We start from the raw sequence: 14597 nt of genomic DNA on the forward strand, positions 1-14597 counted from the left end.
TGATTTACAGAAACATTGGGCTGTTAAATGTATCAAAATCTGAGTATTGTCATATTGGGAATAATAAAGAAGTGTAGTGAGCATGTTGATGTCATTGTTGGGTGGCGTCAGAAACAGAGCGTCACCACAGAGGACAGACACACTGATGTCAAAGTGTTTCTATATCAGAAGATCAGCGGCTCCTCCAGTCTGCACGTCCAAGTGTCCTCGGGGAAGATACTGAACCTAAAACTGCTCCTGATGGCCGATCATCAGTGTGTGAGTGTGTGTGAGTGTGTGTGTGTGGTTACTGAGCAGCAGGTGGCACCTTGTGCGGCAGCCTCGGTCACCAGTGTGTGAGTGTGTGAATGTGACGTGTAGTGTTAAAGAGCTTTGAGTGGTCAGAAGACTAGAGAGGAGCAGTACAGTCCATTACCCATAATCCCCTCTGCTGAAGCTGAAGTTGGGCAGAGACTCTGTGCAGATGTGAGTGAAGCCTGTCAGTGTGACGCAGGTCAATGTCTCTCCTCTGATGTTCCAGCTCAGGTTCACACATATAGAATCAGCCCATATCAGATCAGAGACCAGACTGACGTCACATGTTCCTTTAAACTTTTCCCTCCGTGCGTCCTGCAGCCTGTCGCAGCCTCCTGCAGCCTGTCATCATGCTCATCATCAGATGTGTTGGTTTCTCATTGAAAGTAATTAGAAGGCGTCGGCGGTGGCGTCGCTTTGCTTCTTTTTGACTATGAGAAGGGTTGTAATCAGGCGTGAGTGAAAACATGTGTGTGGATCCACTGACACACTGCAGCGCCTCTGAAGTTAGACGCCGTTTACACGTTGCCGGCTATTTTCATAAACGGACATTTCACCGTCTCCGTTTTCAAAAAGATCTTTGTTTTCACTTACCCGTGTATATATACACAAGAGCATGCTAAACCTGTAGGTGGCAGTGTAACGAGAAGCTCAAGCCTTCCATGTATCCATTGTCACCATAGCAACATAGGTCGCACTTTTTACACAGGCGCAAGCTCCGGTGCATACTGTGATGTGGGCTGCCTATAACTCTGTTTATCTCCGTTTATCTCAGTTTACATGCAAACGCGCAACCGGAGTTTTCCAAAATCTCCACTCTGGCCGGAGTTTTTAGAAAGACTCGTTTTCAGAGGAGAAATCTCCGTTTGCGTGTAAACGAAGGAAGATGTCTCCGTTTATCAAAATCACCGTGTACATGTAAACGGCCTCTTAAACTGCATCTATATTTACCAAGATAAAAACATCATGTTGCCTCCTTCATATCTCAGTCAGAGATTTAACCTGGTGTCTGAACGTCTTCACACTGTGTTGATAATGTTCCTCTGTGACTCTGACACACACGTGTTCAACTTCACACATGATGAAAACTGTTAGAGAATTTATTTATGTTGCACAATGAACAGTATTTCTGTATATCCACACACACACACACACACACACACACACACACACACACACACACACACACAGAGGCAGTGCAACAATCCAAACCACAGGAACATTTTGTTCCAAACACAGCGGGCTGTAACTGTACAATATAACACATGGCTGACATGTCCGTGTCTCTGCTGGACAGAGTGTCTCTGGGCTCAGGACACTGTCCTCCTCCTCCTGAATGTCTCTGACTGTGAGGAGCTGGCTGTGCAGCGAGCTGCTCCTGGTCCCCTGGGAGACGGCCCAGGGAGAGACGGAGCACCCTGTTACCATCCCCACCCGTTCATCCAGACTCCAGTGTCAAGAATGTGAAACAACAGCTGAGCCTCGTCCACAAAGCCCCCGTTCCTCCCCCTCCTCCTCCTCTTCCTCCTCCCCCTCTTCCTCCTCCTCCTCCTCCCCCTCTTCCTCCTCCTCCTCGGCTTCCTGCTGCACTCTGTGTCNTCCTCCTCCTCTTCCTCCTCCCCCTCTTCCTCCTCCTCCTCCTCCTCCTCCCCCTCTTCCTCCTCCTCCTCGGCTTCCTGCTGCACTCTGTGTCCTCACACTGAGACACGGCTCAGAGTACGGGGACGCTGCAAAGTGAAGCTGGCTCAGTGTTTGTCTGCTTCCTGCTGCACAGTTTGTAATGAACCTCTGAGAGATCCTGATCTGTGTCGTCTCAGCTGCTCTGATGAAGCTCACGTTATATTTCAGACATTAAAATCCAGACAGTAACTTTCACATTTTTCCTGCAGACAACAACAGTCAGCAGTTTGCACACAGCCTCCTGCTGCAGAGGGCGACTACATGTGGAAAGATTTCAGCTTTAAAGCTCCAGTGTGTCGATTTAAAATAATCTAATGGTTGTTGTTCCCTCAGAGTGAGACGTGTATATCTACACAGGGAGCAGGTCCTGGTCTACAGAGGTCACCATGTTGCTCCGCCATGTTTCTATAGTAGCCTGTTATTTAACATGAAACATCTTTACTCAGTGTTCACACTGCTTCAGTCAGCTGAGTCTCATTTATAAACTGTGTGTACGTAAAGCACGAGGCCTGAAAGAGACGCACGCCACAATGAAAACAGACTGACTGACCCATGCTGATCAACATGTTGGAGACAGGAAACTGGCGACACAGACGGTGAGGGGGAGCCTGACTGCAGAAACTGTTGAGGAGTTTTTTTGTCCGTACAAACATTGTTAGTGTGGATCACACACTGTGTTTATAAAGGTGACCTGTGAGGATAATTCAGCTCCTGATCAACACTGAAGGAATTCTGACCAGGAGAAGTTTCAGATGGTTGTAATCTGTAATCTGTAATCCTCACTGATAGCTGCCACCTTCACTCAGTGCTGCCTTAAGGTCAAAGGTCAGAGGGTTTGACATGATTGGATGACATATGTCTTCCTCTCTGTGGACACACACTGTTCACTGACTTCTTTTATTTCTCTTTTCTTTATTTCTCCCTGAGAGGCCCCAGAGAGGCCCCGGCCCCTGAGAGGCCCCTGAGAGGCCCCACAGAGGCCCCAGAGAGGCCCCACAGAGGCCCCTGAGAGGCCCCAGCCCCAGAGAGGCCCCAGAGAGGCCCCGGCCCCTGAGAGGCCCCTGAGAGGCCCCAGAGAGGCCCCAGAGGCTCCACTGTGGTTATATTCACTGTCCACGGATGGTTTAGGGTCATTGAACTCATCTGGTCAACATTAAATCACTTGAGACACAATGAGAGCTTTAAGGCTGATTGTGTTTGTCTGAGCAGAGTTAAAACATCATCCCCAAAAACAAACAAACAAACAAACGTTACAGCAGAATGAAGCCTGGACACAAACTACACAGTGTGTCAGACAGAGAGTGGAAATGTGTCGTATATATACTGCAGGACTGGGGAACAGGTGAGCAGGTGGGCGGGGCTGCTCAGGTGATGGTTGCTGCAGGTCTGATCTGTGTTTTGTTGAGAGCGACACGTATGACACAGTTTCTCCTCTGTGACACAGAGTGTTCTGTTCTTTACATCACAGCAGCGACACTGAAGGAAACATGTTGTAATATTAAATATGTGGAAATAAACTGATATTATTATAACAAACATTATAACAGAACATAGTTTGTAAATGTATTTTATTTTTTTCTGTTTTACAAATACCATCATGTGACGTCTCAACTTTTTAGTAGAGGACCATGTTTTAAAAAACTATAGGTCTGTAAAAATAAATAAATAAATAAAATGTAAAACATAAATGAATTAAAAATAAACAAAAAATGCAAATAAAAAAATATTGCTTTATTCTGAGTGTGGTCATGAAACGGTTAAATCACTTTGTTTATTGAACCAACAAATAAAAATAAAATAAAAACCTTTTGATGTTTATTGAACCAACAAATAAAAATAAAATAAAAACCTTTTGAAACCTCTGACGTCATAAATGTTTATATTTGTGTCTTTATCTGCTCCTGTTTATTATTTATTGTTTATTATTTATTTATTCTTGTGTTCTGTCCTCACGTGTGTTTATCACTTTGATTTACTAATATGAGCAGCTGTTGTTTTTATTCTTCAGTCAACAAAACAGAAGCACTGAATGAAGTGGTGTCGCCCCCTGGCGGAGGAGAGGCTCCGGTGCACCGCTCACTGCCAGCTTAAAGAAACCAGCCTGTGTGACCGGGAGACGCCGGTCTATGAAACCATCGCAACTTCAGCCATTACTGTGACGTGATTGGCTCTGTCGAGACACCCAGGTAGAGAGGCGGAGCTCAGGGATTGGCTGTAATTTAGAATCCCACTCAGAAGCGGTAGATGATTGGTGGATGTTTCCCAGAGCTCTAATCTGACTGGCTGCTGGCTGCTGAGGGGCGGGATGTCATGTTCGGTTGCAGAGCTGTGAAACCGGTAACGGAGCAGACGTCCAGCAGCACGTTGTGGAGCCGCGGAGGTGATTCACTGAAATCACTCGTTTATTAATCCAGCGTTCATTTTGATCATCAACCCGCCGGTAAGTCCCCGCTCTCTCACCGACTCTCCGTAGCTTCCGGTAAAAAGCCGAAGTTTGTTTCCTGAACCGTGTTCGGTAGATTATCTGGGTCGCACTCGGTGGGCCCCGTCTACATCCTGGTGAGGACATGGTGGCTGTGTTAGCGCGGTGATCGATCCTCGTTTCTCTAAATGAAACTGTTTCATTATCAACGTGTTTAAATCATTACTGAGAGATTAACACTGAGTTAATATGGTGGAATATCAGGTTATAGCCACCGCCATCTCCGCCTGCTCTCACTGTGGGGCGCCAGGAGATACCCACCGCCCATGTGTAGCCCACTTCTATCCCTCCTCCAGTCGTGACTCCCTCCCTTCCTGTCGGTCCAAACTCGCCGGTTTCCCTCCGCAGACCTCCGGCTCTGTTTCCCGGGGGTCTGATCGGTGTGATGTACCCGGCCGGGTCTCTCACAGCCCGGCGGGGAGGTGATGTGTGAGCGGGGACCGGCCGGGACACGTGTTGGGGCAGCTCCTGACACCGAGCGTTAGTCAGTGACTGATACCAAGTGTTAGCCGGTGCCTGCCCTAGTTTGGGGGCCGTGTGTGTGTGAGTCCAGCAGCTGTCGCGGTTTAGCTCCGCGGTGAAGCAGCCAGGGAGCCATATGAGGCCCGGTTATATATCTGGAACCCGCCGGTGGATTTGTCCCAAACGTGCCCCCGTAGCGCCGAGCCGCCATGACTGGTGCGGACACGGCGTGGCCTTTGTCTGCGTGCCATGCTGCGCTCTGACGGGACCTGTGTGTGTGTGTGTGTGTAGTTTATTCTTCACACACTGATCTGGTTTATCTACAGAGCGGGGGGGCGGGGGGGGGCAGTTAGTGTGTACTGGATGTGTGTTGGTTGTACTGGGTGCTAAGTGTGTGTGAGGACAACAGATGGCTGTGGTGGTGTGGACAGGTGTGTGTGTGTGTGTGTGTGTGTGTGCGCGGGGGGGCAGTCCACTAAAGCAGGGGCGTCCAAACTTTACTGAACGGGGGGTGGATAATACCTGGGGCAGCTGCTCCTGGCATCATCATTCGGCCTGTCACCATCAGAATGTGGCTCCATACTTTAGCACAATGAATGAATGAATATTACAGACACTGAACAGGTCATGTCTCCACCTGCTGGTGAGCCGTCACCATCAGAGTTTACATGATGTATTAACTCACCACAGAGGAGACGTGATGTTCACTGACATCATCCTCTTTACCTTTATTTATTTAACCAGGAAGTTTCACTGAGTATAAAAACCTCTCCTACAGACGGAGACGTAGTCGAGAGGGAGCAGCTGATCAAGACACATTAAAATGCAACAAACACAATGTATAAAACAGAAAAAGTTAACTTTCTAACCAGAACAGAAGGCTGTGTGTTGATCTCAGCCCTGTAACATGTTAGTGATATGTTTTCATGTTGGAGTGCGAGGGTCATGTGACTGAAGACAGATTACGGTCAAGAGTTTAACTGGTGCGATTTTCACAGTGTGATACCAGAAACTTTAATGGTGTCATGGTGACAGTGATGATCAGTAACAGTGAGCTGCAAAGGAAAGAAAACACAGATCTTTGAACACATTTATCAAAACAGAAACTTGAAACCATTTTTAAAAATAGACGCATGTGTAAACAGTTCAACAGGTCGTCAGGAGTGAAGAGGCTCCAGGGCCGTAAATATAGACTGATGGTGCAGTGTGGGCGCACCGGGGCCTTGCTGCTAACCCTGCTAGCTAACCGTTAGCGAGCTTGTTTGCTGCTAGCTGACCACAGACTATGTGACCGTCCTGCCGTCATGTGTGACTGTCCTGCCGTCATGTGTGATAGTCCTGCCTGATAGTCCTGCCGTCATGTGTGATAGTCCTGCCGTCATGTGTGACCGTCCTGCCGTCATGTGTGACCGTCCTGCCGTCATGTGTGATAGTCCTGCCGTCATGTGTGATAGTCCTGCCGTCATGGGTGATAGTCCTGCCGTCATGTGTGATCAGAATCAGTGCAAAATAAGATATTACCTGATGGACCATTAATGTGTGGGGCCACATGTTGAGCAGCAGGCAGTTTGAGTTTGGAACAGCTGGACGTTGAACATGTCTGCATTAGCGCTCTGGTAGCTGTTAGCCTCTTTTAGCTTCTTGACCACTCATCATGTCAGAGTCTGGTGTACTGCCGTGTGTGTTCTCACATATGAGGAATTAGCTTTGGTGTTTTAGAGCAGAGGACAGAAACAGAAGAACAGATTAGAAACAAAAGTAAGAGTTAATGATGGAGGAGCTCAGCAGGAGTGAGTGAGAACCACGTGAGATGGAGAATAATATGGCGTGTACGTGTGATGGTAGTCCAACAGGATGTGGAGACATTAATGTGCAGTGTGTGTAGTGTGTACTTGGCACCACAGTTTGACCATATTCTTTGTGCTACAGAGTTCAAAGGTCAAGTCTGTGCATATTCTACAACATGTAGACTTAAAGCCACATCACTGATCCCACTGAACACAGCTGCTGTAGTTTGTTTAGTGTCAGTCTGAAACACACTGAACACAGTCTGTACTCTTCTACAAACTGCTGACACCACTCACTGCTACAAATGACTAAAATATGAAACTCCATATTTGTGTCCAGTTTGTAAAGAGGACAGTCCCAGTGGACCCAGTGGATTGATAGAGAGACTGTTGGCTGTAACAGAAACACAGAACATCACCAGCTGTATCTTTAATTTATTTTTCAGCAGCAACACCGTGTGCAAACATTCACGTAGGTGATGCGTTTATCTAAAGGCAGCATTTAGCAAATAATAGTGAAGAGGAAACAGAAGGATGGAGGTCTGCTGAAGCATGTGTGGAAGTGAACATCAGTGTAGACCACCAGGACTCCTGGTCTCTCACCAGGACCTGCATCTGAAACATGTAGACCTACAGGATGAGGTGGGGTCAGCGACGAGAACAAAATGTCCCCATAAAGATGTGATGCTGTCAGAAGATCCACTGCCTGCTGTAGACTGACCATCACACATTTCACTGGTTACCAGTGAAACAGGTTGGTGATGTGGTCAGACTGGTCACCTGTAGCCAGGATTTTCCAGTTTACACAAATGAAAGTGAGCGTGTGCCACGATGAGAAACAGATACTGGATGTTGATGTCGTGAAATCAGACGCCATGTTTACCTCACCTGATTTACACTTCAAACCGTCGGTGGGGTTGGATCTGACTGCTGTCCAATCAGGACGTCTGGAGGCCTCAGGAACAAAAGAGCCTGCTATCCAGCTGGTTGGTTTCTACAAGCTGTCACAGCGTCCTGTAATCCACTGGTACTGGTACTGGTGCTTGTGCTGGTACTGGTGCTGGTGCTGGTACTGGTGCTGTAACACTGGGAGCTCAAAGTACTGATGGAACCAGTCTGAAGTTTCTGAACCCAGTGTTGGGATCTGGTGACGTTCAGGTTCATCTGGAGGATTCATTCCTCAGGGCAGATGTTAGGAGTTATCAACGGGATGAGATTTTCCAAATTTAGAAAGTAGTGTCAGAGTTTGAGTTTCCAACAATCATTTCCTGACCCAGTGTCACAGACGCTCCCAGGACAGGTGCTGCTTTAATAAAACAGAACTGAGCTGTTACAGCAGGTTTTATTCTGTAGTTTACCTGTGTCGACCTCTGCTCCTCCAAACCTGACCGCACCATGTTCACAGCAACAATATGACGAGTCGACGTGTGTTTAAATAACAAATGTATTTGTCATAATACACATGAAAACTCGTCAGTGATTTAAGTCTCAAAGGTAATTGTTGCAGTTGTTCCCATCTGAGGGTCGACCATAGACTTCATACATAACCCTCCTCTGATCCATCGATCTGATCAGCTGTGACGCTGGTTTGTCAGAAGTTAAGATATTCTAATGATGTGAAACAGAGACGCAGCAGATCGTGACAGAGGCTGAAAACATCTTCTGCCTTTAGACGTGTTGAAATGATTCGTCAATGATCAGTTGTGGAGCAGCTTTGTGTTGATGAACACAACAGATGTTTCAGCACTAGTTGTGTGAAACTGTCATTTTCTGCACATTCTGTCACATGATCAGTTTCTCTAACCTTCCTCCTCCTCCTCCTCCTCCTCCTCCTCGCAGAGATTTCCAGTTGACCAAAGAAATGGTGATGGAGAAGCCAAGTGCCCAGCTGGTCGGGCGAGAGTTTGTCCGACAGTATTACACACTCCTGAACCAGGCCCCCGACTACCTGCACAGGTAACACTGGTCTCCTGTCGTGTGACTGAACACTGACTCAGCTGCAGCTCTGTGTCATGTTACTGTAGACGCTGTGAGCTCCTCCTCACTTTAACTCAAACAAATTCATCTGTGTGTCTCTGTTCTCAGGTTTTATGGAAAGAACTCGTCCTACGTGCACGGCGGCCTGGACAACAACGGCAAACCGGTGGAGGCTGTTTATGGACAGTCTGTAAGTGGGCCTCCTCCAGCAGATAACAGCTCTTCAAAATGTTATTTCCATAAAGCCGCAGTGCACTTAACTCCCACGCACCAACACTGAGTGGAAGCTGAAAGGAAAATAGTTGAGTGGAGTTGTGGCTGTCTGTCTCCTGTTCTCTCTCTCTCTGCTGCTGCAGGAGCTTAAGACACTGATAATGAGCTCTGTGGACGCAAGTCTCTCTCTGTCTCACTCGTGTCTCCTGCAGTGTTTGAGGCAGTTTCTTTTATAAGCAGAGAGCGGACTCTCATGTGTAACACCTGAGAGTTAGTTAACTCTCCTCTGTGAGCAGGAACAACGAGCAGCAGCAGCAGCACCTCAATACAAACATGCATGTGCAGTGTGTCTGCACGCAGAGCGGGTGAACCACATTGTTCATGACATGATGAACAACAGTATTTTGTCCCAACATATTGAAACACTGGGTCATCTTGTTGCAGCTGCTGACAATAAGGAACAGATTTATATAGCAAATAAAACCCGCAGTATCACTGGGCCCTGACAGACAGTCTGAATAAAGTCTGGACTGCTGTTGAGTTTTAAATGCTTTAAAAATGTCTGATTATTTCTTTTTTAAGAAGCCAGTTGTCAGTTGGACATTTGGTGTGTCTGAATAAGTGAAACTACTGTTTAAAGACCTCCAACAGGCACGTCATGACGCCACAGATGTAGTAGTTAATACCAGTGTCAGTGAAGGTCCAGATTCTCCATCCCCAGTTCAACACCTCATACTGTAACAGACACCTGCCGCCCTGTGCTGCGTGTCGCCTCCACTCGCTCCCCCCTCACGCTCAAACTGTCCTGTGTGATAAAGGCACAAGATAAATATCAGACAGGCAGGATCGTCACAAACAGAACCAAAGAGCAGAAACATTTAAGAGAAGAAAGAGAAACTAAAGTTTTAACGACACAATAATCCAAGCTTTGTTCTTTTCAGTGAGAAACAGGAATGAAACTTTTCAGATTCTGTCCTGGTTGAATCTTTTTATTGAGCCTCCGCTCGTCTTGTGCAGGAGATCCATAAGAGGGTGATGGCTCTGAGTTTCCGCGACTGTCACACCAAGATCAGGCACGTGGACGCCCACGCCACCCTGAACGAGGGCGTGGTGGTGCAGGTGATGGGCGAGCTGTCCAACAACATGCAGCCCATGAGGAAGTTCATGCAGACCTTCGTGCTGGCGCCTGAGGTTTGTAGTTTGACCTTCACAGTCAGCAGCGTGTGGCGCTCCATCAGTGTCTGTCAATGTTTGATGATCTTGTTTGGTTTCTCTTCAGGGCACCGTCGCAAACAAATTCTACGTCCACAACGACGTGTTCCGTTACCAAGACGAGGTGTTTGGCGACTCTGACTCAGAGCCTCCAGAAGGTGAGATAACATTGATGTTGTGTTATTAAAGGTGTTTATGTTTCACCTTGTTGGACTCATCGTTTTTCTCACAGCTGCACTTTCATCTTCTCCACAGACATGATCCGTCTGATGTCGGCTTTGTTGTGCTAAAGATGAATTAAGATACACAGACGAGTTTCTCATTGGTTCTTTAGAGATGCACGTCTTGTGTCGGCGCTGTAGCCTCATAATTCAAGTTCTTTGATCGTTTCTCTTTGAACTGCCGTGTCTTTATTTACGCCGGCTGCAGCTGCTGAACGAACCCTTCAAATGTTTGATGTCTGCGAACATTAGAAACACAAAGAAACAACGTGAAGAAAATGGTGTCTCAACACTAAACCACCATCGTGACAAATGCTCTGCTGTGTTTGTTGAACTCGAGGAGAAACGTGTGTTTTACTTTGATCAGGAGCAGGAGGAGCTGACGTGTCCTCAACATGTTTGTGTGTTTTCAGAGTCGGAGGATGAGGTGGAGGAGATCGAGGAGAGGGTCCCTTCTCCTGACGTCGCTCCGGAGGAGTCTGCTCCCTTCTACGACCCGTCAGCCTGGTACGGATCTGTAGGGCTTTAACTTCCTCACATTGATCAACAACTCTGATATTTGTACATTCTCAAAGACTGGTGTGTGTGTTGAGCAGATTTGTGTGTAACTGTTTTTTTGTCCTTGTAGTTCAGAGCCGGCAGTTCCTGGTGATGAGGAGGAGGCGGCAGCAGCGAGTCCAGAACCAGAGCCAGAGGTGGAGAAGGAGGCCGATGCAGCGGTGGTGGAGCTGAAGCCGGAGACGATGCTGGAGACACAAACAGACTCAAACACATCTGACGACCAGACAGAGAAAAGCCCTGCCGCCGCCCCGCCCACCGCAGAACCTGCTGCCGTGCCCGCCGAACCCACCCCCGCCGCTCCAGAAGATAACAGGGTAGGTCTGAACGTCACAGTGTGTAACGCTGACATATTAAACAGGGATGAGTTTGAGTTTATCTGCGTCCATCAGATCTAAATGTCTCCTGTGTCCTGTCTGTCCGCAGCCGTTCTCCTGGGCGTCGGTCACCAGTAAGAACCTCCCTCCCAGCGGGGCTGTCCCCGTCTCAGGAATCTCCCCACACGTCGTCAAAGCCGCTCCCACAGCACCGGTACGTTTCAGTCTAGTGTTTCACCTCCACCTCATATCAACTTTGGATGTATCCTCTGAAACACAGCTTCACCTGGAGGTGATTACATCCAATGAGCGTTCAGGTTTGTTTGGAGTTGAAAATGTGCACATAGATAATACTGAGGTCAGAATATGGTCATGTGCCTGATGATGGTGCCCAGAGCTCAAAGATGAGAGCAGACGGATGTGTGAAGTGTTTTTAGGAGCTGCAGCGTAACGTCGTCTTCTCTGAGTCCAGGTGAAAGCAGCAGGACACAAACAGCCGCTGCTGGCGGCGCCCTCCTTTATGATGAGAATCAAAGTGAAGTCACTGAACCTGCCGGCTCGTTCTCTCCTCACTGACGTGTTGTCGACTGTTTCAGCCCAGAGCCGAGGTGAAGTCAGAGTCCCAGACAGCCACACAGAGACCACAGAGAGACCAGAGGCCGCGGGAACAGAGGCCTGGAGGTCCTCCGCCCGTGCACAGAGGACCCAGACCAGGTACACACACACACACACACACACACACACACACACAGTATGCAGTGGATCAGTGGCCTCTGAGCTGATGGAACTGACAGGTAACAGAGCATCAGGCCTCTAGTGTGAAGCAAACATGATCCAGTGTGACGTGAGCTGCTGAACAACAGACTGCAGGTGTGAGAGCAGCAACACTTTAACATGTGGCTTGAAATCAATGATGACATCACTGACCAGGAGCAGGTGACACAGAATCAGGCTTGTCCCTGCTCAGAATGAGGCAGAGGTGGTTTCACCCTGATCATGTGATCATCCACTGAGTGCATTATGACAGCTGTCAGAGTTTTGTCGAGAGCAGGAGGTGGCTGCTTCTAACTCTCTGTGCAGGAGAAACCCTGCAGAACGTCCACCCACCATGTTCAGTCACAGTGCACGCTGTAATAAACCAGGCAGTGATTCTGTTCATGTGACATCATGCGTCCCTCTGTCCATCTGTTTCAGTGCGTGAAGGGGATCAGGGCGAGTCGGAGGGTCGCAGGGTGGTCAGGTACCCCGACGCCCAGCAGCTCTTTGTGGGAAACGTCCCTCATGACGTGGACAAGACTGAACTGAAGGAGTTCTTTGAACGTAAGTCAGATTTAATCATGAAGAACGTATGAGTCGTTGTTTTTGTTCTGAAGTTTAAAAATCTGACAGTAAATATATTTGAAACCCATGAATTTATTTTTTAAATCAGAACTAACATTTCCAAATGTAGTGATGTAACAGTGGTGATAAAATGATGGTTAAATAAACCGTGTCTCGTCCCCCCTCCTTCACAGAGTATGGTACAGTCCTGGAGCTGAGGATCAACAGCGGAGGGAAGCTACCAAACTTTGGTTTCGTGGTGTTTGACGACTCAGAGCCTGTTCAGAAGATCCTCAGCAACAGGGTGAGACAAGAGAACCACAGTTTGTCTGTTCAGAGACCAGTTTGTATATCTGAAGAACTTCCTGTTCAGCTGGTCACTCTTGTTGTCACTGTTGGTCCTCATGGATCCACATGTTGTGTTTACGTCACTGTTTGGATTGTTTTGAACGAGGCTTTTATTAAATTGGAACATATTTTAATTCGTGTTTCTCGTCTCCTCAGCCCATCAAGTTCAGAGGTGACGTCCGCCTGAACGTGGAGGAGAAGAAGACCCGGTCGGCCAGGGAGGGCGACAGGCGGGACGTGAGGCCTCGTGGTCCAGGAGGTCCCGGCGGTCCCAGAGAGCGAATAGGAGGCGGCGGAGGACCCCGAGGACCCCCCACCCGCGGAGGCATGGCACAGAAACCCAGCTTCGGCTCCGGACGGGGCGCCGGGCCCAGCGAGGGCCGCTACTCTGCCCAGCGCCAGTGAAGCGCCAGGGTGCTCCAAACCTGAGTTAGATTACGATTATTGATCCGCTGCAGCAGGAACCAATTGGACAAAGCTAAAATACAAACCTTCTCCACGCTGCCCTCAGGAGGAGGAAGGAGCTGGAGTGACTCACGTCAGTCAGAGTTCAGGCTGCTGCACAAACACACGCCTCCTTCCTGACGTGTTTGCTCCTCGTTCTTCCTCCTGAACCAGCCGACCGAAGGTTTCTGTTTGTAACTGACACAGGTTTGGTCGAGAGCTTTCACCGTCGGATCACGCCAGCTCCTGCTGAGTTCAACAGCCAGTCTCAACATCTGTCTGTCATGAAGACGGCTGCCTCCTCTTCCTCCCCCTTCACCTCATTCTTCTTCTTCTTCATCACCTGCTGCTTTTCATTTCCCTCCGAGGAACCCAGAATGTCACTCCTGTTTTTCTTCTGCCCACCTCCTCCTCCTGTCCTCCTCCTGTCTCCTCTCCACCAACACGTATTATCTGGACTTTTTTTTGTCTTTTTTTTGTTTTGTTTTTCATGCTGAACTTGAATTTATTAAGAAACAAATCGAAACACGCAAACACATAAAAAAAAGGGTAAATACTACTTGAATTGGGGATTAAAAAACCCAGAGGTTAGGTTTTTTCGCGTTCTCTCTCCCTGTTTCTTAAAGGAACGTGTACTTTACTGCTTGGGCAATCCTGTGTATTGCTGCCACCGTTGTATCTAGCGATGGATCTGTCTTATCTTTTTATTCTATCAGGTCAAGAGCTGAACTGTAGTGGTTTTATTTGAGTAATAATGTTGGCTTGTAATATGTGGATTCACGGACGCGTCTGAGTGGAGCATGTATCAAATCATGTATCAAATCCTGTCAGCTTCTACCGATGCACTTCATCTGTCATCATGTTTAAAACGAGCTCACCTGCCGATGAGAGAACTAAATTAAAAGTGATTTACTGTTTTAAACCTGTCGCTCTGTTTGAGTCTTGTTCTGACTGAATGTGCAGCGTGATGCCTCGATCAGACAGCCACAACAAATACTGTTTCATACGTCCAGACTGATTTTACAAAGTCTGGTCAGCAGAAGACGTTTGGTTGGAGGTGGTTTAAATGTGAGTGTGGTCTGCGCTGTATCGAGGTGGCTCAGTGCTCCAGAATATTTAGAAATATCAAATGAAAGATTTTTTTAACACTGTTGCTCCTCACTTCAATAAATCAGCTCTAAAAACAAGGAACATTCAGTGAAATATTTCTCAATAAGTGAAATGATCTGCCAACACAACAGGACATTTCACTGCCAAGATTATACACAACAAATAAAAACAT

The 14597-nt window shown here is 47.7% G+C and overlaps 1 protein-coding gene across 1 annotated transcript; it reads left to right on the top strand.

Annotated features, from left to right (window-relative positions):
* Positions 1 to 4264: 4264 nt before the first annotated feature.
* Positions 4265 to 14237, top strand: g3bp1 (GTPase activating protein (SH3 domain) binding protein 1). Its single transcript, XM_050040062.1, has 12 exons — positions 4265 to 4414; positions 8545 to 8661; positions 8791 to 8872; positions 9913 to 10086; positions 10175 to 10265; positions 10742 to 10835; positions 10957 to 11203; positions 11313 to 11417; positions 11800 to 11917; positions 12398 to 12523; positions 12718 to 12827; positions 13028 to 14237. Exons 2-12 carry the CDS (start codon positions 8567 to 8569, stop codon positions 13274 to 13276), a joined length of 1491 nt encoding a protein of 496 aa, XP_049896019.1. The 5' UTR covers positions 4265 to 4414; positions 8545 to 8566; the 3' UTR covers positions 13277 to 14237.
* Positions 14238 to 14597: the final 360 nt, after the last annotated feature.

This window comes from Epinephelus moara, unplaced genomic scaffold (genome assembly GCF_006386435.1).
Source record: "Epinephelus moara isolate mb unplaced genomic scaffold, YSFRI_EMoa_1.0 scaffold759, whole genome shotgun sequence".
Lineage (NCBI taxonomy): Eukaryota > Metazoa > Chordata > Actinopteri > Perciformes > Serranidae > Epinephelus > Epinephelus moara.